This window comes from Mustelus asterias, chromosome 13 (genome assembly GCF_964213995.1).
Source record: "Mustelus asterias chromosome 13, sMusAst1.hap1.1, whole genome shotgun sequence".
NCBI classification, from domain to species: Eukaryota; Metazoa; Chordata; class Chondrichthyes; order Carcharhiniformes; family Triakidae; genus Mustelus; species Mustelus asterias.
This window is the reverse complement of record NC_135813.1, coordinates 54031908-54057744: the sequence shown is the minus strand read 5'-3', so window position 1 is coordinate 54057744 and position 25837 is coordinate 54031908. Positions and strand designations below refer to the sequence as shown.

The 25837-nt window shown below is 46.8% G+C and overlaps 1 protein-coding gene across 4 annotated transcripts in view; it reads left to right on the top strand.

The window, feature by feature from the left end:
• Positions 1–25837, top strand: part of smpd4 (sphingomyelin phosphodiesterase 4) — a 76856-nt gene that overhangs the window by 16322 nt on the left and 34697 nt on the right. For all 4 annotated transcript variants that reach the window (XM_078226782.1, XM_078226779.1, XM_078226780.1 and 1 more), the window contains 3 exons: positions 2956–3107; positions 9315–9447; positions 19432–19503. In XM_078226782.1, the coding sequence (XP_078082908.1) occupies positions 2956–3107; positions 9315–9447; positions 19432–19503 (357 nt within the window). The remainder of the gene's footprint in view (positions 1–2955; positions 3108–9314; positions 9448–19431; positions 19504–25837) is intronic.

Sequence of the window (25837 nt, the reverse complement as noted above, 5' to 3'; positions counted from 1 at the left end):
GGTAAATGCCGAGTCCTGTAGGTGTCTATGCCTTTGAGATGTGTGCAGATTGAAGGGAACATTCAATTGCCTCCTCTGGAAACTTTCTGTAACACAGATGATAAATGCTCCTATCCTTTGGTGCCAGTTGTGCACTTTGTTCTTCCGTCCATGGTGTCTCAAATACCAAGCAATATTTGATTTTTCTTTGTCCCTCTGAATAATGCTCAGCCACCCTTCAGTACTGTAGTGTCAGAGTACCATTATCCCTTCCTCACTCCAGCTTTCCTGTGTAAATCAGCTGAAAGACTGATGCCAGTGACTTCAGAACTCACCACGAACTCCATCTTTCTCCCTGACTGCTGAAGCGGCCAAAGAACAATCTTTGACATTGTTTGACCCTGAGCTAAAATTGTGACCACATATCTTCCCCATCGCCAAGATCACTGACTTCCACCTTTAACATTGGCCATTTCTGCCCTGCTTTAGCTTATCTGATGCTGAAACTCTCATTTGTGCCTTGGTACCCCTAGAGTCAGCTATTCCAGTGCTCTCCAGGCTGCCTCCCACCCACTTTGCACCTTCTGTGGACTTGAGATTATCCAAAGTTACCGTTTAACTCCTGTCAAGTCTCTTTCACCTATCATCTTTGTGCTCATTGATCTACATGGGCCCCCAATCCGACAAGGCTTGCATTCTCAAAGTTTCGTACCTTTTTTCAGGTCCCTGTCTGACTTTGCTCCTTCCCATCTCCATAACTTCTCCAAGCTCCACACCCCTCTGCACTCCTGCAATCCTGAGTTCTTGCATAATGCCAGTATCCTTTGTCCCACTGTTCAAGGCCACACCTTCAGCTGACAGTGTTGCAAGGTGAGATTCCATCCTTAAACCTCTCTGATCTCTATTCTTTACTCTTTAACACACTCCTTAAAACCTAGCCCGAACCAAGCATTTGATCTTCTGTCCTAATATCTCCTTATGTAGCTCAGTATCCAGCCTTGTTTGATATTCAATCCTGTGAAGCACTTTGGAAAGTTTATCATGTCGAAGATGGTATCTAAACACTATTTGTTGTTAAAAGTGCCGCTTGTCTTTAGTTGCGCAGATTTAAATATTTGAACATGAGGGTTGCTAATGCAAGTGTGGGCCGCAAGGGTGTTTCATTGGTTTTGCTGCCTTTAATCAATTGGAAGAAGTGAGAACATAGAACATAGAAAAACTACAGCACAAACAGGCCCTTCGGCCCACAAGTTGTGCCGAACACATCCCTACCTTCTAGACCTACCTATAACCCTCCATCCTATTAAGCTCCATGTACTCATCCAGGAGTCGCTTAAAAGACCCTATTGAGTTTGCCTCCACCACCCCTGACGGCAGCCGATTCCACTCGCCCACCACCCTCTGTGAAAAACTTACCCCTAACATCTCCCCTGTACCTACCCCGCAGCACCTTAAACCTGTGTCCTCTCGTAGCAGCCATTTCCACCCTGGGAAAAAGCCTCTGAGAGTCCACCCGATCTATGCCTCTCAACATCTTATACACCTCTATTAGGTCTCCTCTCATCCTATGTCTCTCCAAGGAGAAAAGACCGAGCTCCCTCAGCCTATCCTCATAAGGCATGCCACTCAATCCAGGCAACATCCTTGTAAATCTCCTCTGCACCCTTTCAATCTTTTCCACATCCTTCCTATAGTGAGGCGACCAGAACTGAGCACAGTACTCCAAGTGGGGTCTGACGAGGGTCTTATATAGCTGCATCATTATCCACGGACTCCTAAACTCAATCCCTCGATTGATAAAGGCCAGCACACCATACACCTTCTTAACCACCTCCTCCACCTGCGGGGCCGATTTCAGAGTCCTGTGGACCCGGACCCCAAGGTCCTTCTGTTCCTCTACCGTACTAAGAGTCTTTCCCTTTATATTGTACTCCTTCATCCCATTTGTCCTACCAAAATGGACCACTATGCATTTATCTGGGTTGAAGTCCATCTGCCACTTGTCCGCCCAGTCTTGCATCCTATCTATGTCCCTCTGTAACTTCTGACATCCCTCCAGACTATCCACAACCCCACCAACTTTCGTGTCGTCGGCAAACTTACCAACCCATCCCTCCGCTTCCTCATCCAGGTCATTTATGAAAATGACGAACAGCAAGGGTCCCAGAACAGATCCCTGGGGCACACCACTGGTGACCGACCTCCATTTAGAAAAAGACCCATCTATACCCACTCTCTGCCTCCTTTGGGCAAGCCAGTTCTGGATCCACCGGGCAGCAGCCCCTTGGATCCCATGCCCTCTCACTTTTTCTAGAAGCCTTGCATGGGGGACCTTCTCGAATGCCTTGCTAAAATCCATATAAACCACATCTACCACCTTCCCTTCATCAATGTGTTTAGTCACATTTTCGAACTCCACCAGGCTCGTAAGGCACGATCTGCCCTTGACAAAGCCATGCTGAGTATTCTTGAGCACACATTGGGGCGCATGGTAGTACAGTGGTTAGCACTGCTGCTTCACAGCTCCAGGGACCTGGGTTCGATTCCCGGCTTGGGTCACTGTCTGTGTTGGGTTTGCACATTCTCCTCGTGTCTGCGTGGGTTTCCTCCGGGTGCTCTGGTTTCCTCCCACAGTCCAAAGATGTGCGGGTTAGGTTGATTGACCATGCTAAAATTGCCCCTTAGTGTCCTGGGATGCGTAGATTGGAGGGATTAGTGGGTAAAATATGTAGGGATATGGGGGTAGGGCCTGGGTGGGATTGTGGTCGGTGCAGACTCAATGGGCCGAATGGCCTCTTTCTGTACTGTAGGGTTTCTATGATGATGATTTCTATACTAAACCTCTCTAAATGCTCAGGTGCTTCACAGAATGCTTTGGGAGATTACTGGGTAACGCCCCCTATGATATGAATTCACAAAGTCTGCAAAGGATTATATTCCTTGTGTTCTTCAGTGTGCTCTCAATTCATGTTACAGAATTGCTCACCAGGGCAGCTCTTCAGTACCTCAGACAGTGCCTATTTTGTCATAGTGGACAGGTACCTGAAATACTTCCTTCCAATAGAGGGGAACGTGCCACCATCACCATTCTTGAATGCATGTGGCACTGTCTCACCTCCAACACCAAGGTATGTCTGCTCATTTTCTGACCTGTAATTGCATTGGATGTTTTTGGGACCAGGATAATGCTAGCTAGTTTTTTCTTTATTCAGTGCTTGCCTGTCACTAAATGTGTGGGTTCCCTTTGGTGACTTGGGGAGCTGATAGTTTTATATGCCTGCTGAGTGCTAATGTTATTGAGAGGACTTGGTTGGGACGGTTGAATGAGCATCAGTGAAGGTAACACTGATCAAACGGTGTTGAGTGATTACAGAGCAAGGGATCTGCATTGACATTTGAAGAGATGGTCAATAATACATTGAGAGGAGAGGTTACTGAGTGACCATGTGATGGAGTGGATTCAAATCGAACTGTTGCAGTGATTGAGCCGGTTCACTGAGTGACAGTGTGAGAGGGCTTATTAATGTATGTTTTCACAAGGCCTGAGCATCACTGGCTAAGTCAGCATTTGTTTCCAATCCCTAATTGTCCTTGAGAAGATGGTAGTAAGCTGCTTCCTTGAATCACTGCAGTCCTTGTGGGGCGGCACAGTGGTTAGCACTGCTGCCTCAGCTCCAGAGACCTAGGTTGCATTCCCGGTTTGGGTCACTGTCTGTGTAGGGTTTGCATGTTCTCCTCGTGTCTGCTTGGGTTTCTTCCACGTGCTTTGGTTTCCTCCCACAGTCCAAAGATTTGCGGGTTAGGTGCATTGGCCATGCTAAATTGCCCCTTAATGTCCTGGGATGCATAGGTTAGAGGGATTAATGGGGTAAATATGTGGGATTATGGGGATACAGCCTGGGTGGGATTGTTGTCGGTGCAGCTCAATGGGCCGAATGGCCTCCTTTTGCACTAGGGTTTCTATATATATAAAAAATAGTGCTCTTAGGGAGAGAGATCCAGTGACAGTGAAAGAATGGTGATTTATTTCCAAGTCAGCGTGGTGAATGACTTGAAGGGGAGCTTGCAGGTGATGGTGCTCCAAATGCACCTGCTTCCCTTGTCCTTCTGGTTGGTAAGGTCCCGACTTTGGAAAGTGCTGTCGAAGGAGCCTTAATGAGTTGCTGTTGTGCATCTTGTGGATGGGAGACACTTTGCGCTTGGTCGTGGAGGAAATGAATGTTTGAGGTCGTGGATTGAATGCCAATCAAGTGCGTTGCGATGTCCTGGGGAAATGGTTAGATTCTCTATTGTTGGATGTGGTCATTGCCTGACACTTGTGGTGTGAATATTCCTTGTCATGTTACAGTATATTATGAACTTAGTCAATATTTTAAAATTTTGAACATAGATGAACGCAAATTGTCTTTACCAGTAAGTGTGTAGAAGACTGTGTGCCAAAGAAGCAAATCCGTGTGTTACCCAACCGGAAACCATGGATGAACAGGGATATCCACTGCTTGCTGAAGTCCAGGTCTGAGGTGTTTAAGTCAGGTGACACTGACCTATACAAGAAATGATGTGGAGATGCTGGCGTTGGACTGGGGTAAACACAGTAAGAAGTCTCACAACACCAGGATAAAGTCCAACAGGTTTATTTGGTAGCAAAAGCCACTAGCTTTCGGAGCGCTGCTCCTTCATCAGGTAAGTGGGAGTTCTGTTCACAAACAGGGTATATAAAGACACAAACTCAATTTACAAAATAATGGTTGGAATGCGAGCCTTTACAGGTAATCAAGTCTTAAAGGTACAGACAATGTGAGTGGAGAGCGCGTTAAGCACAGGTTAAAGAGATGTGTGCACGGTAGCACAGTGGTTAGCACTGCTGCTTCACAGCTCCAGGGTCCTGGGTTCGATTCCCGGCTCGGGTCACTGTCTGTGTGGAGTTTGCACATTCTCCTCGTGTCTGCATGGGTTTCCTCCGGGTGCTCCGGTTTCCTCCCACAGTCCAAAGATGTGCAGGTTAGGTTGATTGGCCATGCTAAAATTGCCCCTTAGTGTCCTGAGATGCATAGGTTAGAGGGATTAGTGGGTAAAATATGTAGGGATATGGGGGTAGGGCCTGGGTGGGATTGTGGTCGGTGCAGACTCGATGGGCCGAATGGCCTCCTTCTGCACTGTAGGGTTTCTATGATTTCTATGTATTGTCTCCAGACAGGACAGTTAGTGAGATTTTGCAAGCTCCTGTCTGGAGACAATACACATCTCTTTAACCTGTGCTTAACGCTTTCTCCACTCACATTGTCTGTACCTTTAAGACTTGATTACCTGTAAAGACTCACATTCCAACCATTATTTTGTAAATTGAGTTTGTGTCTTTATGTGCTCTGTTTGTGAACAGAACTCCCACTTACCTGACAAAGGAGCAGCGCTCCGAAAGCTAGTGGCTTTTGCTACCAAATAAACCTGTTGGACTTTAACCTGGTGTTGTGAGACTTCTTACTGTCTATACAAGAAAGCCAGATATGATCTCAGGAGATCCATCAAAGATGCCAAAAGACAGTACCGGACCAAGTTAGAGTCCCAGGCGAGCCACACTGACCCCCGTAGACTATGGCAAGGTCTGCAAGACATAACGGGCTACAAGATGAAGGCATGTAAAATCGCCGGCTCCAACGCCTCCCTCCCTGATGAGTTCAATGCATTCTACGCCCATTTTGAGCAAGAGGTCAGCGCGAGCACGCCCTCCACCCTGGAAGCCCTGGATGAACCTGTATCTGGGGTCATCATTGCAGATGTCAGAGCAGCTTTCTTGGAGGTTACGCCACGGAAAGCGATTGGCCCGGATGGGGTGCCCAGACGAGCACTCAGATCTTGCGCGGAACAGCTGGCGGGGGTATTTACAGACCTCTTCAACCTCTCTTTACAACAATCTGAGGTCCCTATCTGCTTCAAGAAGATGGCCATCATCTCGGTACCTAAGAAAAACCAAGCAGCGTGCCATAATGACTATCGGCCGGTGGCTCTGACATCCATCATGAAGTGTTTCAAAAGGCACGAATCAATTCTAGCCTCCCAGACTACCTGGATCCACTATAGTTCACCTGCCGCCGCAACAGGTCCACAGCATACACTCAACCCTGGAACACCTAGATAACAAGGACACCTATGTCAGACTCTTATTTATTGACTACAGTTCAGCCTTCAACACCATTATTCCCACAAAACTCATCTCCAAACTCCGTGGCCTGGGCCTCGGCACCTCCCTTTGCAACTGGATCCTAAACTTCCTAACTCTCAGACCACAATGAGTAAGGATAGGCAACAATACCTCTTCCACGATAATCCTCAACACCAGTGCCCCACAAGGCTGTGTTCTCAGCCCCCTTACTATACTCCTTATACACGTATGACTGCGTGGCCAAATTCCCCTCCAATTCGATTTTCAAGTTTGCTGACGACACCACCGTAGTGGGTCGGATCTCAAGCAGTGATGAGACAGAGTACAGGAATGAGATAGATTCCCCCCCCCCCCCCCCCCCCCCCCCCGAATGCCAACAATACTATAGTTAAGAAAGCCCACGAACACCTCTACTTTTCCTGCTTGGATGACTTGTAGCAGGTTCAGAAGACTAAGGAAGTTTGGCATATCAGCTACGACTCTCGCCAACTTTTATAGATGCACCATAGAAAGCATTTTTTCTGGTTGAATCACAGCTTGGTATGGCTCCTGTTCTGCCCAAGGAACTACAAAAGGTCGTGAATGTAGCCCAATACATCACGCAAACCAGCCTCCCATCCATTGGCTCTGTCTACACTTCCCGCTGCTTTGGCAAAGCATTTGGCATAAGTCAGGACCCGCACACCCCAGACATTCTCTCTTCCACCTTCTTCCTTCGGAGAAAAAGGTACAAAAGCCTGAGGATACATACCAATCGACTCAAGAACACCACCTTCCCTGCTGCTGTCAGACTTTTGAATGGATCTACCTTGTGTTAAGTTGATCTTTCTCTACACCCTAGCTATGACTGTAACACTGCATGCTGCACTCTCTCATTTCCTTCTCTGAGCAGTATGCTTTATCTGTAGATCACACAAGAAACAATACTTTTCACTGTATGCTAATACATATGACAATAAATCAAATCAAATTAAAATGCCCTCTGAAAACCATGTGACCCATTGGCATTTTGAGCCCCAGGCAGTCCTTGAGTCTCAAGCAAATTAAATATGGACATTTACTGCCATCTTGGGAATTCTCACATCCCTTTGAAGATGTACCATCAGGAAAAGAACCATAATATCATCTAACTGATTTTTACTTTCTGTTCACAAGAGACAAACAAAACATCAAAACCCTGTATGTTTTGGACAAATGTGAATTTTAGGGTGTCAAATGACGACACATATGTAAATCAACCCACCACTGTTTTTGGGAAAAGGACTTGTACAAGTCACATGGCAAGGAAGCTGCCATCTTGCCTGCTTTTTAAATAGCAGCAAGAGGCTGTGTTAGAGACAGAGTTCCATTAGAAAGCCATTGAACCTGCTACAAGTCATCCAAGCAGACGAGGTGATGAACAGCAAATACCTTCAAAATGGGAGAAGGACACCCTTAACCCTGTTCCAACTATGGGCTCCGCTGGGAATCACCAACCTGGAATTCGGTGTCAAGAGGCTTCATAGCAGAGAATCCTGTTTGGCAAACTTTCACACCAACTGAAGCATCAACTCAGCTCAAACTACAGGCCTGCCATGAAAAAGACTGAGACAAAAATACTAATTATATCTTTATCAAATCTTTGAGTTGAGTGAAACATCATGTTTTAACTTCTGGGGAAAGTGTGATAATTAACCTCCTTTGTTTTCAAACATTCAAAATGTTTGCTGCTAGAAATCATTTAATTGGAGCAACCAGCGGGGATAAGAAAACCCACAGCCCATACAAACATATTTACCATAGATAGTAAAAAGGAATGCCCAAATTCGGCCCAAGACACTTGCCACTTATCAGCCAATGTCTGAATGTTGCTGTTTATGGGCATGAACTGCTTCAGTATCTGAGGAATCATGAATGGTGCCGAACATTGCGCAATCAGCAGGGAACATTCTCATTTCGGACCTTTTGGCGAGAAAATTATTGATGAAGCAACGGAAGATGGTAGGTACGGCCTAAGATGCTACCTTGAGGAACATCTGCAGCGATGTTCTGGGACTGAAATGGTTGCCAACAATTGCAACCATCTTCCTTTGTGCTAGATATGGCTCCAACCAGCAGAGTTTTTTCCCCTGATTCACATTGACTTCAGTTTTGTTCATTAATGCCATACTCAGCCAAATGCTTCCTTGAAGTCCAGGGCAGCCACTCTTCTCACCTCACCTCTTCCATCTTATGTTTGGACAAAGGCTGAAATGAGACCATGATCTGAGCAGGTTATTGCTGTATAAGTGTTGCCTGATAGCACTGTGGGAAACACCTTCCTTCTCTTTGCTGATGAACAAGAGTAGACTGATGGGTTGGATTTGTCTTGCTTTTTGTGTATGGAGCCTATCTGGATAATTTTCCACATTGCCGGGTAGGTGCCAGTGTTGTAACTATACCGGAACAGCTTAGCTAGGGGTGGAAAGTAAGTCTTTAGTATTACTTCTGGAATGTTGTTAGGGCTCCATAGCCTTTGCAGTGCCTTTAGCCATCCCTTTATCACATTGAATGAATTGTACTGGCTAAAGATTGGTATCTGTGATGCTGGAGACCTCAGGAGAAGCCTAGTTGGATCATCTGCTTGGCACTTTCAGCTGAAGATTGCTGCAAATACTTCAGCCTTATCTTTTGCACTGATGTGTTGGGCTCCACATCATTGAGGGTGTGGATATTTGTGGAGCCTCCTCTTCCTCTTAGTTTAATTGTCCAGTGCCATTCAAGACTGGATGTGGTAAGAACGCTGAGCTTAAATCTGATGCATTGGTTGTGGGATTGCTTAGCTCAAATCAATTGTATGCTTCACATTGTGAGGTAATGTTTGGTGAGTATGACTGTCAGGCTGTTGCTTGAGTAATCTGTGGAATGACTTTTCTAGTTCTGCACGTTAGTAAGGAGGACTTTGCAGGCATACCGGTGCTGGGTGTGACTTTGTCATTTCCAGTGCCCAGGTCGATTTTTGAAATGTAGCCATTAACATGAGGAGACGGGTTACTGAGTTGGGAGTGAGATTATCAGAGGCAGTAACAGGAGAGGAGAATATTTTACATGTTTATTTTCCATCTACTGTATGCTCCTTGAATATTAATTTTGATTCACTTCGTATAGAAATTGTTGATGTATAACTCCGATTCTCTTTGCGCTTGGTTCCTGACAGAACTCAGAGTGTGCCATTCACATCCTACGGTGGGCCGCACACTAGCCTGTTGAAGCGTCACATATCCCATCAGCCCTCAGTGAATACGGACCCAGCTGCACAGGAAATTTGGAGATCGGAAACATTGCTTCAGGTAAAAGTGAACAGAGTTTTGTATCACTCTTCCTGGATTTTTACCTTGGTCAGAATAATGGATATCACTTCAGAGGCAGGTAGCAGTTTGCATTTACTTTACGAATAGAACTGTATCGAGCTTTAGAAATCAAGTTTATAAGTTTGATATTTGATTCAAAGCTGAACTCCTGATCTCAAGTCCTCACCACTACAATTTCCTATTTCCATCTTCCGAGCATGTCTTTGACTCTGCAGCCCTTATCCACGCCTTTATCACTTTGTGGTTCGCCTATTCCAATATTACCCCGATCAGCGTCCCATTCTCCGTACGCTTAAACTCACCCAAAACAACTTGCATAAAGTCCTGTTCACCCCTCAATCTATACACACTGACTTGCATAATCTTCACATTTTAATCTCCTCCTGACCTCTTCCCATCACCTCCCTGCCACAGCTCTGTGGTCCTCTCTGCCTGATCTTTTTTGTGCAACATTCTCCCCTTAGTTCCACCGTTGGCGCATATACCATCAGGTGAATCGTCTCCATAATGGAACTCCTTCCCTCAACTGCCACTGCTCCCCCTCTTGCAAAACCTTTCCCTTTGGCCAAGTCTTTGGTTACCTCTCCTGTTGCCTGCTTTGTCTCAGTAACCACTGTCATGACCACGTAAACAGTGTTTCTTTGAGATGGCCCATGAGAATTTGTATGCGTGAATACATCTGACTCTGGGAGTGGGTGGGTTTGTAATGAATATTAGTGCTCAGTCTATCAGTGGAAATGGAGACAGAGAGGTCAAGAAAGGGAAGTGTCACAGATGGACCGTGTGAAGGGGAGAGAAGGGGTGGAAATTTGGAGCAAATCAATAAATTTATCCAGGTCCAGATGAGAGCATGAATCGGCACTGATACATTCAACGATATAAACGGAAGAGTTGTGGGAATGGGTCTTGGGACTGGAGCAAGGAGTGCTCCACCTAACCCACAAAAAGACCGGCATAACTGCGGTCCATAGCCACACCTTTTATTTGGAGGAAGTGAAACAAGTTAAAGGAGAAATAGTTGAGTGACAGATCAAGCTCAGCCAGATGGGGGAGAGCGGTAATGATCAGGGATTGTTCAGGCCTCTGCTCGAGGAAGAACCGGTGAATCCTGGGACCCTCCTGGTGGGGGATGGGATGGAGAGTGAAGAGGAGATCAGGTCCTGGAATCTGGAAATTGTTGATATGGCAGAGGGCATTAGCGGAATGAGGAATGTAGGTGGGGAGAGACTGGACAAGGGGAGAGAAAGTGGAGTCAAAAGAGGAAGAAATGAGTTCAATGGGGCAGGAACAGGTGGACACGATGGATCAACCAGAACAGTCCTGTTCGTGGATTTTGGGAAGAAGGTAGAAGCGGGCAGTCCGGGGCTGCGAGACTCCGGCTGGAAACTGTGGACGGAAGATCTCCAGAGATGATATCAGTGACAGTCCTGGAAACAATGGCTTGATGTTGAGTGGTAGGGTCATGGTCCAGTGTCTGAGAGTTGGTGCTTAGCCTCTGCAATGGAAAGGTCAGTACGCCAGCGCACCCTTGTCAGCAGGTTTGATCACAAGATGGACCCAAGAGAGCAGACTGCAGCAAGTTCAGAGTGAGATAGGTCAGAATGGATGAGAGAGAGAAAGAAATTGAGGTAGCCAGTGTTGTGCAGACAGTTCTCAATGCAAAGGTCAAGAGCAGCTCGGAGACCAGAAGGTGGGTGAAAGGACCCATTTAATGAAGGGGCTGGAGAGGGTAGAAGTGGAGAGATTCTTTCCACTTAGAAAGGAAACCAGAACTAGAGGGCACAGCCTCAAAATAAAGGGGGGTCAGTTTAGGACAGAGTTGAGGAGGAACTTCTTCTCTCAGAGGGTGGTGAATCTCTGGAATTCTCTGCCCACTGAAGTGGTGGAGGCTACCTCGTTGAATATGTTTAAGTCACGGATAGATGGATTTCTGATCGGTAGGGGAATTAAGGGTTATGGGGAGCAGGCGGGTAAGTGGAACTGATTCACTTCAGATCAGCCATGATCTTATGGAATGGCAGGGCAGGCTCGAGGGGCTAGATGGCCTACTCCTGCTCCTATTCCTTATGTTCTTATGAGGGAAAGACTCCCGCGCAAAAAGATAAGCATTGAGATGGAGAGGATAAGTTTAGCGTCATGCCCAGCCTGAAATTCATTGAGGTGAGGATGATACTGAGTCCTTTGCTGGGTACTGAACATTCAGTGTCAGAGAGGGGCAGATCAGAGAGAATGGTGCATACACGGAAAGAGAAGGATTAGAGGAAGGAATGGGGTCAGAGGGATGGGAAGATGGAGAGTTCCAGGTGAGCATTGGTATCAGTAAGTTGTTGGAACTTGTGTTCCTTAAGGGCGGCACGGCAGCACAGTGGTTAGCACTGCTGCTTCACAGTTCCAGGGACCTGGGTTCAATTCCCGGCTTGGGCCACTGTCTGAGTGGAGTTTGCACATTCTCCTCGTGTCTGCATGGGTTTCCTCCGGCTGCTCCGGTTTCCTCCCACAGTCCAAAGATGTGCGGGTTAGGTTGATTGGCCATGCTAAAATTGCCCCTTAGTGTCCTGAGATGTGCAGGTTAGAGGGATTAGCGGGTAAATGTGTAGGGATATGGGGGTAGGGCCTGGGTGGGATTGTGGTCGGTGCAGACTTGATGGGCTGAATGGCCTGTTTCTGCACTGTAGGGTTTCTATGTTTAACATCAGAAAGGAAGATGAAAAGCTCCTTGTTAAGGTGTCAGATGAGACGAAGAATAAAATGGAACTGGGTACAAGGACAGCTTTGAGAAAGGGCAGGTTGATGTTGCTAGAGAGTGAGGTTGCGTGTGTACATATGGCAGCACATGGCAAGGAGTGTGGACCTCCGATGCGATGAGAATAGCAGCCCAAGGAACATTGTATGCCCCAGAAATCCCTGTAATTCTGGGCGGACTCAAAACATGACGGGCACTTGGATCCCACGGGGGTGAGTTAGAGACGGTGGCTGAGGAATGAAATGTGGCTGTGGAAGCGAGTTTTGGTAATCACCTTACCACCTTTGCCAACACCTTGTCAAACACCAAGAGGGAAATGGAAAATAATGAAGGTGAACATATAGAACATAGAACATAGAACATTACAGCGCAGAACAGGCCCTTCGGCCCACGATGTTGCACCGACCAGTTAAAAAAAAAAAAACTGTGACCCTCCAACCTAAACCAATTTCTTTTCGTCCATGAACCTATCTACGGATCTCTTAAACGCCCCCAAACTAGGCGCATTTACTACTGATGCTGGCAGGGCATTCCAATCCCTCACCACCCTCTGGGTAAAGAACCTACCCCTGACATCGGTTCTATAACTACCCCCCCTCAATTTAAAGCCATGCCCCCTCGTGCTGGATTTCTCCATCAGAGGAAAAAGGCTATCACTATCCACCCTATCTAAACCTCTAATCATCTTATATGTTTCAATAAGATCCCCTCTTAGCCGCCGCCTTTCCAGCGAAAACAATCCCAAATCCCTCAGCCTCTCCTCATAGGATCTCCCCTCCATACCAGGCAACATCCTGGTAAACCTCCTCTGCACCCTCTCCAAAGCCTCCACATCCTTCCTGTAATGTGGGGACCAGAACTGCACACAGTACTCCAAGTGCGGCCGCACCAGAGTTGTGTACAGTTGCAACATAACGCTACGACTCCTAAATTCAATCCCCCTACCAATAAACGCCAAGACACCATATGCCTTCTTAACAACCTTATCTACTTGATTCCCAACTTTCAGGGATCTATGCACACATACACCTAGATCCCTCTGCTCCTCCACACTATTCAAAGTCCTCCCGTTAGCCCTATACTCAACACATCTGTTATTCCTACCAAAGTGAATTACCTCACACTTCTCCGCATTAAACTCCATCCGCCACCTCTCGGCCCAACTTTGCAACCTGTCTAAGTCTTCCTGCAAACTACGACACCCTTCCTCACTGTCTACCACACCACCGACTTTGGTGTCATCAGCAAATTTGCTAATCCACCCAACTATACCCTCATCCAGATCATTAATAAATATTACAAACAGCAGTGGCCCCAAAACAGATCCCTGAGGTACACCACTTGTAACCGCACTCCATGATGAATATTTACTATCAACCACCACCCTCTGTTTCCTATCCGCTAGCCAATTCCTGATCCAATTTCCTAGATCACCCCCAATCCCATACATCTGCATTTTCTGCAGAAGCCTACCATGGTGAACCTTATCAAACGCCTTACTAAAATCCATATATACCACGTCCACTGCCTTGCCCCCATCCACCTCCTTGGTCACTTTCTCAAAAAACTCAATAAGGTTAGTAAGGCACGACCTACCTGCCACAAAACCATGCTGACTATCACCTATCAATTCATTACTCTCCAAATAACTATAAATCCTATCCCTTATAATTTTTTCCAACATCTTGCCGACAACAGAAGTGAGACTCACCGGTCTATAATTCCCGGGGAAGTCTCTGTTCCCCTTCTTAAACAATGGGACAACATTCGCTAACCTCCAATCTTCTGGTACTATACCAGAGGCCAACGACGACCTGAAGATCAGAGCCAGAGGCTCTGCAATCACTTCTCTTGCCTCCCAGAGAATCCTTGGATAAATCCCATCCGGACCAGGGGATTTATCTATTTTCAGACCCTCCAGAATATCCTGCACATCCTCCTTATCAACTGTAATACTGTCTATTCTACTCCCTTGCAACCCAGTGTCCTCCTCAGCTATATTCATGTCCCCTTGCGTGAACACCGAAGAGAAATATTGGTTCAATGCTTCACCAATCTCCTCCGGTTCCACACATAACTTCCCTCTGCCATCTATAACTGGCCCTAAACTTGCCCTAACCAACCTTCTGTTCTTGACATACCTATAGAACGCCTTAGGATTCTCTTTAACCCTATCCGCCAAAGTCTTCTCATGTCCCCTTTTAGCCCTTCTAAGCTCGCTCTTCAACTCCCTCTTAGCCAATCTAAAGCTTTCTAGTGCACTACCCGAGTGCTCACGTCTCATCCGAACATAAGCCTCCTTTTTCTTTTTAACCAACAAAGAAACTTTTTTGGTGCACCACGGTTCCCTAGCCCTACCAATTCCTCCTTGCCTGACAGGGACATACCTATCACAGACTCGCAGTAGCTGCTCCTTGAAAAAACTCCACATGTCGGACGTTCCCAGTCCCTGTAATCTCCTAGTCCAACCTATGTTTCCTAATTCTCTCCTAATAGCCTCATAATTACCCTTCCCCCAGCTAAAACCACTGGCCCGAGGTTCATGCCTATCCCTTTCCATCACTAAGGTGAACGTAACCGAATTGTGGTCACTATCACCAAAATGCACACCAACTTCCAAGTCTAGCACCTGGTCTGGCTCATTTCCCAGCACCAGATCCAATATAGCCTCACCTCTAGTTGGCCTGTCTACATACTGAGTCAAAAAACCTTCCTGCACGCTTTGAACAAAAACTGACCCCTCTAACGAGCTAGAGCTATAACAATTCCAGTCAATATTAGTCAAGTTAAAATCCCCCATAACAATTGCCCTATTACTTTCACTCCTAAGCAGGATTGACTCCGCAATCCTTTCCTCAACCTCTCTAGAACTTTTAGGAGGTCTATAAAAGACTCCCAACAGGGTGACCTCTCCTCTCCTATTTCTAATCTCCGCCCATACTACCTCAACAGATAAGTCCTCATCAAACCTCCTCTCTGACACTGTGATACAATCTCTGACCAATAATGCTACCCCTCCCCCTCTTCTACCTCCTTCCCTACTTCGACTAAAACATTTGAACCCCGGGACCTGCAGCATCCATTCCTGCCCCTGCTCTATCCATGTCTCTGAAATAGCCACAACATCGAAGTCCCAGGTACTGATCCACGCTGCAAGTTCACCCACTTTATTGCGAATACTCCTGGCATTGAAGTATACACATTTCAAACCCTGCTCCACCCCACCTCTGCAATGCCGTGCATTGCAGTCCCCATCCATGCATCCCTCACTTTCAGCCCCACTACTCAGGATCCCTCCCCCCCCCCGAATCAGTTTAAACCTCCCTGCATGGCCTTAGCAAATTTACCCCCCAGGATATTGGTCCCCTTCTGATTAAGGTGTAGACCATCCTTCTCATAGAGGTCACACCTTCCCCAGTACGAGCCCCAATTGCTTAAGTACCTGAACCCCTCCCTCCTGCACCATCCCCTCAGCCATGAATTCAAACCTTCCCTCTCCCTATTCCTCTCTAAACTATCCCGTGGTACAGGCAAGAGTCCAGAGATAACCACTCTGTCAGTCTTGGCCTTTAGTTTCCACCCCAACTCCATAAATCCCTGCCTAATATCCCCTTCCCCTATCCTCCCTATGTCGTGTGTCCCCACATGTACAATAACTTGTGGTTTATCTCCCTCCCCCCTAAGAGTCCTGAATACCCTGTCAGACACATCCCGGACCCCAGCCCCTGGTAGGCAACACACCAACCCTGAGTCCCTACCTTTAGTTCCGACCCTCCTATCTGTCCCCTTAATTGTGGAGTCCCCAATCACAAGGCCCAGTCTTTTACAGCCCCTAACCACCTGAGCTTTCTCACTCGGCTCACCCCCAGAGATCTGCTCTCTATGCTCAGTTGATTCCTCCTCAACTGTAGCCTCCAGCACCGAAAACCTATTATGGAGGGGAACCGCCCCAGGGGATTGTCTTCCCGATTGCTTCTTACCCCTCCTCCTGGCATTGACCCAAGCCTCATTTCTAGGAGTTACTATTTCTCTATAACTCCTATCAACTTCCACCTCCGCCTCCCGAATTATGCGGAGTTCCTCTACCTCCCCCTCCAGCTCCTTTACACGCTCCTCTAGAAGCTGCAATCTAATGCACTTCTTACAACTAAAATCTCCTGAAACACTACTGGATTTCCTCACCACATACATCCCACAGGAGATGCAGCATACTGCCTGAACTGCCATCCCTGAAGCCATTACCAGCAAGAAAAAAAAAAAAAAAAAAAAACTTCCCCACACTTCCCCAACTGTCACTCTCCACTGCAGCCCGAGCAGCACTCCCTCACTGAGACACCAACTGTCACTCTCTACTGCAGCCCGAGCAGCACTCCCTCACTGAGACACCAACTGTCACTCTCTACTGCAGCCCGAGCAGCACTCCCTCACTGAGACACCAACTGTCACTCTCCACTGCAGCCCGAGCAGCACTCCCACAGTGAGACACCAACTGTCACTCTCCACTGCAGCCCGAGCAGCACTCCCACAGTGAGACACCAACTGTCACTCTCTACTGCAGCCCGAGCAGCACTCCCTCACTGAGACACCAACTGTCACTCTCCACTGCAGCCCGAGCAGCACTCCCACAGTGAGACACCAACTGTCACTCTCTACTGCAGCCCGAGCAGCACTCCCACAGTGAGACACCAACTGTCACTCTCTACTGCAGCCCGAGCAGCACTCCCACACTGAGACACCAACTGTCACACTCTACTGCAGCCCGAGCAACACTCCCTCACTGAGACACCAACTGTCACTCTCTACTGCAGCCCGAGCAGCACTCCCTCACTGAGACACCAACTGTCACTCTCCACTGCAGCCCGAGCAGCACTCCCACAGTGAGACACCAACTGTCACTCTCTACTGCAGCCCGAGCAGCACTCCCACACTGAGACACCAACTGTCACACTCTACTGCAGCCCGAGCAGCACTCCCACACTGAGACACCAACTGTCACTCTCTACTGCAGCCCGAGCAGCACTCCCTCACTGAGACACCAACTGTCACTCTCTACTGCAGCCCGAGCAGCACTCCCACACTGAGACACCAACTGTCACAATCAAACATGGTAAAAGAAAGACATGGAAATCCCGTTGGGAAGAAGAGCAGTACTTCAAGGAAGGCATTTCTGGAAGAAAAATGGCAGTGAATTAAACTCTGAAATAAGCTAAATACTGCGGATGCTGGAATGTGAAACAAGAAGAGAGGATGCTGGCAAAACTCAGCAGGTTAACGCTTTGAGTCATAGACTCTTCGTCAGAGCAGAAAGGTGGGAGAAAATTAGAGCCAAACAAACTGCAAGAAAAAGTAACTTTCTCAAATATTGTGTGCAATTTTAGTCTCCTTATTTAAGGAAGGATATAAATGCTAAGGTAAAGCAAATTACTGCTTAATTAGGATGTGAATGTGTTGGAGACAGTTCCAAGGCGGATTACTAGATTGATACCTGGAATGAGCAGGTTGTTTTACGAGGGCAGGTTGGACACACTGGCCTTGTTTCCACTGGAGTTTAGAAGAAAGGGCTGACTTGATTAAAGTATAAAAAATCCTGAACGGTCTTGACAAGGTGGACGTGGAAAGGATGTGGGTGAGTGCAGAACAAAGGGGTGTCACGGTGGCACAGTGGTTAGCATTGCTGCCTCACAGCACTAGGGACCTGGGTTCAATTCCTGGATTGGGTCACTGTCTGTGCCTTCTGAGAGTTTTTTGTGCATTTTTCTGAGTCTGCACATTCTCCCCGTGTCTGTGTGGATTTCCTCAGAGTGCTCCAGTTTCCTCCCATAGTCCGAAAGACATGCTGGAAGGTGCAATGACCATGCTAAATTCTCCCTCAGTGTATCCAAACAGGCGCCTGAGTATGATGACCAGGGGGTTTTCACAGTAACTTCATTGTCGTGTTAATGTAAGCCTACTTCTGACAATAATAAATAAACATTAAACTGTTTTAAAATTAGGGGTCGCTCTTTTTGGACCGAGATGAGGATAAATTCTTTCTCTGAGGGTTGTCCAACTTTGGAACTCTGCCTCAGAAGGGGAGGTAGGGTTCATCGAATATTTTTAAGGGAAAGGTGGAATCGAAGTTGTTGGGGTAGATGGGAATGTGGAATTTGAAACACAAACAGCTTAGCCATGATCTTACTGAAGGCCTCCCATTGCTCATTTTGTGTTTTGACCTGCTAAACTTGATTTCAATCCTCCTTTTCAAGATCCCTTTTTATCCAGTTGTTCAGACTTCCTCCTTAACCAAGACAAGTGCGGTCGTGGTCGTAATGTTGCATGGAATAGTTTAGTGAAGCATTCCGTATTTAATGTGGAATCCTATTTTTTACTTGTATACCGTGATGAATTTTAAAAATCTGAAAGTGGGTAGTCAGAAGAATTACTAATAGCTTGGGTCTCCCTGATAGTTTATGGATGAATGTATAGTGTAATGTTGAGCTACAAAGAACAGCAAGATCTTGTTCTTATCCCATAACTCTAGGGATAGCATGTGTGAACGGAATCACAGTGAGTCCAGTACGTGACCCGAATGAGTCGAGACAGCAATGAAGCAGAAATTGCTGGTCGTGAGAGAGAGCTGGAGTTTGACTTTGAGCTGTTCATGCCCAGTTCCCCAGAGCCTTATTGGATAGAACATTCTCAAATAGGCTGGGGAAGCAGGAACAGAGGCAGATATATTTAAACCATTAGCCCATTTAAAACTGAAACTTGCAAATGAAAAATTGTTTAGAATAACCTGCCTGATGGATTAGTCGAGGCAAAAACATGGATATTTTAAAATGCACCTGAATGGGAGAGTTAAGGTAGAGTAAAGTAAAAGTAGTTTATTTATTAGTCACAAATAGGCTTACATTAAAACTGCAACAGAGTTGTTGTGAAAATCCCCTAGTCGCCACTGTTTGGGTACACTGAGGGAGAATTTAGCATGGCCAACCAGCAGATTTTTCAGACTGTAGGGCACCTGGAGGAAATCCACGCAGACACGGGGAGAAGGTGCAAACTCCACGCAGTGACCCAAGCCAGGAATCGTACCCCACTCCCTGGTGCTGTGAGGCAGCAGTGCTAACCACTGTGCCACCATGACACCCCAAGGGTGGGATAAATTTAGAAGTGAGAGTGGGTACAGGAGAGATGGTCTAAATTGTTTTTTGCCATTGACTTTCCTTATTATTTATTCACAGATTTTTGTTGAAATGTGGCTTCACCATTATTCGCTGGAATTGTATCAGAAGATGCAGTCTCCCCATGTCAAGGTAAGTGCGTTCACCTATTTCTCTTTATTTTGATGGATATTGAACTGAGCTAACTGCTTTATCACTTGTCTCTGGTGCTCTCTGCAGGCTCCAATGGGTTACAGTTGGAAAGTTAAAGCCAGTTTACTAATCTGGATTTAACCTGCGCACACTGATGTTTAATCTGCTTCCCTGCTGCTCTGTTGAAACAGATTATTGTTTCGGGCTCTAAAGAGGTGCTTTATTCCTGATTACTGATTACTGACCACTGGGAACAGGCAAGGGTTCATGTTGGCTTGCTGCTGAATTATTTTTAAAATTCATTCATGGCAATGCCAGCATTTATTACCCAACCCTTATTACCCCTGAGAAAGAGGTGGTGAGCTGCCTTATTGAGCCATCTCAGGTCACGTTGTGTAGGTACACAGACAGCATTGTTAGGAGAGAGTTCATAGATTCTGATGCAGCAGTGATGAGAAATGGCATTATAATTAAGAACATTGCATGGCGCGTGGCTTGGAGGGAAGTTTGTAGGTGCTGGTATTCCCATGCATCTGCTGCCCTTCTCCTAGGTGGTAGAGGTTCTGACTCTTCAAGGATCCTTTGACAGCACCTTTGTGAGTTGCTGCAGTGCATCTTGTAGATGGTACACTCTGCGGCCACTGTGTGTTGGTGGTGGGGGAGTGTTGATCAAGCTGGCAACTTTTGTCCAAGGCAGTGTCAAGCCTTTTGATTGTTGGAGTTTCACTTATCCAGGCAAGTGGTGGATGTTCCATCAAACACCTGCTTTGAGCCTCGTGCATGGTGGACAGACTGGTGAGTTACTTGCTGCAGAATCCCCAGTCTCTGACCCTTTTAACTGCAGTATATAGCTGGTCCGTTTCATCTTCTGGTGAATGTTATTTGCCACTTATTGGTACAAGCCTAAACATTGTCTAGGTCTGACTGTGTACAGGCACACACTGTTTCATTATCTGAAGAATTGCAAATGGTACTGAATGCTGTGCAATCATCAATGCTCATCTCCACTTCTAAGAGTAATGATGGGAGAAAGGTCATTGACACAGCTGGTGATGGTTGTACCTCAGACTCTGTGGAACCCCTGCAGCGATGTGCTGGAATTGAGAAGATTTGCCTCCAGAAACCCAACCATCTTCATTTGTTAGATACAACTCTGACAAGAGGAGAATTTTCCCTCTAATTCCCATTGACCTCAATTTTGCTAGGGCTTCCTAATGCCACACCCAGTCATATGCTGCCTTGGTGTCGACGGCAGCCTCTTGCCTCACCTCTGGAGTTCAGCTGCGTGTCTGTTTTTGAATCAAGGCTGTGATTTGATCTGGAGCTGAGTAGTTGTGGCAGGACCAAAAGTGAGCACTTTTGTATGACTAGCAGGTTATTGCTAAGTGCCACTTTTGATTTCATGTACCAGAACATCCAGATCCCTCTGTAATAACATTGGCAATGTCAGTGCAGACCTTGGCATGGCTGAAGGGGGAAAAGTCACTCGAAACAGACTGGAATGTTCAGAAATTTGGGCAATATAGTAAATGTTAAAACATCAATTCTAGTGCTCCCAGTGAAATGGTTGAAATGGTCAGCAGCGCCTAGCTGTCAGCAGATGCTGTTCTAGGATTTGTCTCATCATTTTTCTCTCTTTTTAAAATTCAACTGCAGGAAACTTTTCATATCAAGATTGCAATTCTTCCTCAACTGTTAAATGGATCAGCCATATATATACTGCAGCTCAGAGGCTGATAGTTCTGGTGAGTAACTCACCTCCTGACTCCCCAAAGCCTATCCACCACCTACAAGGCACAAGTCAGGAGTGTGGTGGAATACTCTCCGCTTGCCTGGATGGGTGCAGCTCCAACAACACTCAAGAAGTTTGACACCAGGACAAAGCAGCCTGCTTCATCAGCACCCCACTTGTCACCACCTGAAACAATTGCTCCCTTCACCAACACACACCGTGGCAGCATTGTGTAACATCTAAAGCTTGCTGCAGCTCCTTCAACAACAACTTACAAATCAGTAATCTCTATGATATCTGGAAGGACAAGGGCAGCAGATGCATGAGAACATGACCACTTGTTCCACTCCAAGCGAAACACCATCCTGACTTAGAACTATATCATTGTTCCTTCACTGTTGCTGGGTCAAAATCTGAGGACTCCCTTCCTGATGGTGCTGCGGGTGTACCTACAGCACTTGGGCTACAGCGGTTCAAGAAGGCACCACCGCCTTCTCAAGGACACTAAGGGATGGCAATAAATGCTGACCTAGCCAGCAATGCTCGCATCCCATGAATGAATAAAACAAAAAAGCCATTCCCAATTTAAATTAAACGTTAACTTAGTAGGAATATAGTTTGTGCTTCATTTAAGTCCCATTTTGGGAAAGCAGGCAGCTATTCCAAATCCATTCTGATGAAAGCTCATTGTCCTAAAGCATCAACACTTTGTCTCCACAGATGCTGCCTAACCTGAGAATTTCCAGCTGTTTTTTGTTTGTATTTCTGATTTCCAGCATCCATCACATTTTATTTCTGGATCAGTAAAGTACCTGATCTCCACCTGGTTACTGCCTGTGGCACTATGCTTTGAAACCGGGAGCTTGCTGTGTGTGAGAATCGTGGGTACATCCCATTGTACCTTCTGGCTACCTGCTTGCCACCCTCACTGCTGCTCTTAGATAGAGACATTGGTTGGAATTATCGCCCTAGTAAAATGCTGATGACACTTGGTTGGATTGGTTTCCTTTTGAAACTTGTATGGTCCACAAACTGAAACACGAGTTCCCAATAACATTCAACTTGTCCTGTGACCTTTTTTTATTCTTTCACGGGGTGTGTGTGTCATTAGCTAGGCCAACATTTTTATTGTCCATCCAGAATTGCCCTTGAATAGGTGGCAATGAGCCATTGCCTTGAACTGCTGCAGCCATGTGCTGTCGGTACTCCACAGTGCTGTATTGTAGGTAGTTCCGCGATTTTGACCCTGCAATTGAAGGAACAACAGTAGTTCCAAATAAGGATGGTGTTTGGCTTGGAGGGGAACTTGCAGGTGGTGGTGCAGCAATGAATCTGCTGCCCTTGTCCTCCTAGGTGGTAGTGGTTGTGGGTTTGGAAAGGTCAGTTGAAGGAATCTTGGTGAATTGCTGAAGTGTACCTTGCAGATGGTGCACACGCTGCGTTGGTGATGGAGAGAGTGAATTTTTGTGGATTGGGTACCAATCAAGCAGGCTGCTTTGTCCTGGATCAAACTTTGGTGTTGTTGGAACTGCACTCATCCAGGCAAGTGGAGAGTATTCCATCACACTCCTGACTTGTGGCTTGTCAATGGTGGACAGGCTGTGGGGAGTCAGGAGGTGACTCACTGCAGAATTCCCAGCCTCTGTTCAGCTCTTGGGCGGCACGGTAGCACAGTGGTTAGCACTGCTGCTTCACAGCTCCAGGGACCTGGGTTCGATTCCCGGCTCGGGTCACTGTCTGCGTGGGTTTCCTCCGGGTGCTCCGGTTTCCTCCCACCGTCCAAAGATGTGCAGGTTAGGTTGATTGGCCATGCTAAAATTGCCCCTTCGAGTCCTGAGATGTCTAGGTTAGAGGGATTAGTGGGTGGGATATGGGGATGGGGCCTGGGTGGGATTGTGGTCGGTGCAGACTCGATGGGCCGAAGGGCCTCTTTCTGCACTGTAGGGTATCTATCTATCTTGCAATCACAGTATTTAAATGGCTAGTCCAGTTCAGTTTCTAGTCAATGGTAACCTCCTCAGAATGTTGATAATGGGGAAATCCGTGATGGTAATGCCCAGTGAATGTCAAGGAGAGATGGTTAGATTCTCTCTGCCAGGCAATGACCATTTCCAACAAATGTGTAGCACAAAAGTGACTTGCTACTTGTCAGCCCAAGCCTGGATATTGTCCAGAGCTTGTTGCATTTGAACATGGACTGCTTTCAGGATTTGAAGAGTCACGAATGGTACTGAATATTGTGCTATCATCAGCGAGCATCGCACCTCTGACCTTATGATGGAAGGAAGGTCATTGATGAAGCAGCTGACGATGGTTGGCCCTAGAGAGCTTCCCCCGATTCCCATTGGCTTCGGTTTTGCTCGGGCTCCTTGGTGCCACACAGTCAAATGCAGCTTTGATGTCAAGGGCAGTCACTCTCACCTCACCTCGAGCATTCAGCTCTTTTGTCCATGTTTGAACCAAGACTGATGAGACCAGGACATGGAGTGGCCCCGGTGGAAACCAAACTGAGCATCATCAGGTTATTGCTGAGTAATGCCATTTGGTAACACTGTCAATGATCCCATCATTTACTGATAATCGAGAGAAGACTGATGGGGTGGTAATTGGCCAGGTTGGATTTGACCTGTTTCTTGTGTACAGGATGTACCTGGCAAATTTTCACATCAGGTGGAAAGCAGTGCTGTAGCTCTACTGGAACACTTTGGCTAGGGGAGCGGCAAGTTCTGGAGCACTATGACTGGAATGTTTTCGTAACCCATAGCCGTTGCAGTATCCAATGCCTTTAGCTTTTTCTTTATATCACGTGGAGTGAATCGAATTGGCTGAAACCTGGCATGTATGATGCTGAGGACCTTCAGAGGAGGCCGAGATGGATCATCGACTCGGATTGCTGCAAATGCTTCAGCCTTATCTTTTACACTGATCCTCATCATTGAGGATGGGGATATTTGTGGAGCCTCCTCTTCCAGTGAGTTGTTTAATTTACCACCACTATTTATGACTTGATGTGGCAAAGTTTAGATCCGATCCATTGGTTATGGGATCACTTGGCTCTATCACTTGCTTCTTATGATGTTTGACCTGTGAGTGGTCCTGTATTGTAGTTTCATCGATCCATTTTAGGGTATGCCTGGTGCTGCTCCTGGCATGCCCTCGTGCACTTTCCATTGAACCAGGATTGATCCCTAGCTTGGTAATGATAGAGTGGGGGATATGTTGGACCATTAGGTTGTAGTTTTTTGTTGTTTATAATTCTGCTGCTGCAGATGGCCCATAGTGTCTTGTGAATGCCCAGCTTTCAGTTGTTTGATTTATATAAAATCTATCACATTTTGCCTGCTGGTAAGTGCCACACAAAGCGATGGCAGGTATCCTCGATGTGAAAGCAGTGCCCCGGATTGCTCATTCTTACAATACAGCCATTGAAGGGTGCATCTATAAGAGGTAGATTGGTGAGGATGGGGTCAAGTAGTTTTCCCTCTTGTTGGTTCCCTCACCACTTATCACAGACCCAGCCTAGCAGCTGTCTCCTTTAGGACTTTGCCACTCAGTCAGTAATGGTGCACTGAGCCACTCTTGGTGATGGATATTGAAGACCCCCTCCCAGAGTACATTGGATCCTTGCTGCCTTCAGTACTCCCTCCAAGTGGTGTTCAATGTGAAGGAGTTGGTTCATCAGCTTGAGGGGGAAATGGGGGAGGGGATGCTCAGGGTAGTAGGTGGTCGTCAGCAGGAAGTTTCTTTGCCTGTGTTTGACTTAGAACATAGAACAGTACAGCACAGAACAGGCCCTTCGGCCCACGTTGTTGTGCCGAGCTTTGTCTGAAACCCAGATCAAGCTATTTCCTCCCTATCATCCCAAAGTACTCCATGTGCCTATCCAATAGCTTCTTAAATGTCCCTAAAGTTTCTGACTCCACTATCTCTGCAGGCAGTCCATTCCACACCCCAACCACTCTGAGTAAAAAACCTACCTCGGACATCCTTCCTATATCTCCCACCATGAACCCTATAGTTATGCCCCCTAGTTACCACTCCATTCACCCGAGGAAATAGTCTTTGAACGTTTACTCTATCTATCCCCTTCATCATCTTATAAACCTCTATTAAGTCTCCTCTCAACCTCCTCCGCTCCAAAGAAAAGAGGAATAAAGATGATAAGCTTGGACCCTGATATTGAAAGCCCACATCACTCTAGCAGGGCGAGTTCATCAATATGTTCAGAACAAGCAAGACCAGTCCGCACAGCGAAAGCGCGCCGCTGTGATGGCTGCTAACCATAACTTGATAGCATGAGACTTCATTGAGTTCAGAGTCTGTGCTGAGGACTCCCAGTGCAACTCCCTCCTGACTGTGCAGCCACCTGCGGTGGGACAGGACATGCCCAGGAAGGTGATGGTGGTGTGTGCCACATTCATACTCACTGGTCAATGAGACCTCTCTCCCAATTATGAGCTAAGACCCCAGATGTTAGTAAGAAGGACTCTGCAGTGTTGACGGGGCTGGGTTTTCCGTAGTCATTTCCAATGCCCAGGACTATGTCGGGTGATCCGTCTGGTTTATTTCTTTTGATGCACTTGCAGCAGTTTGGTGCGACTA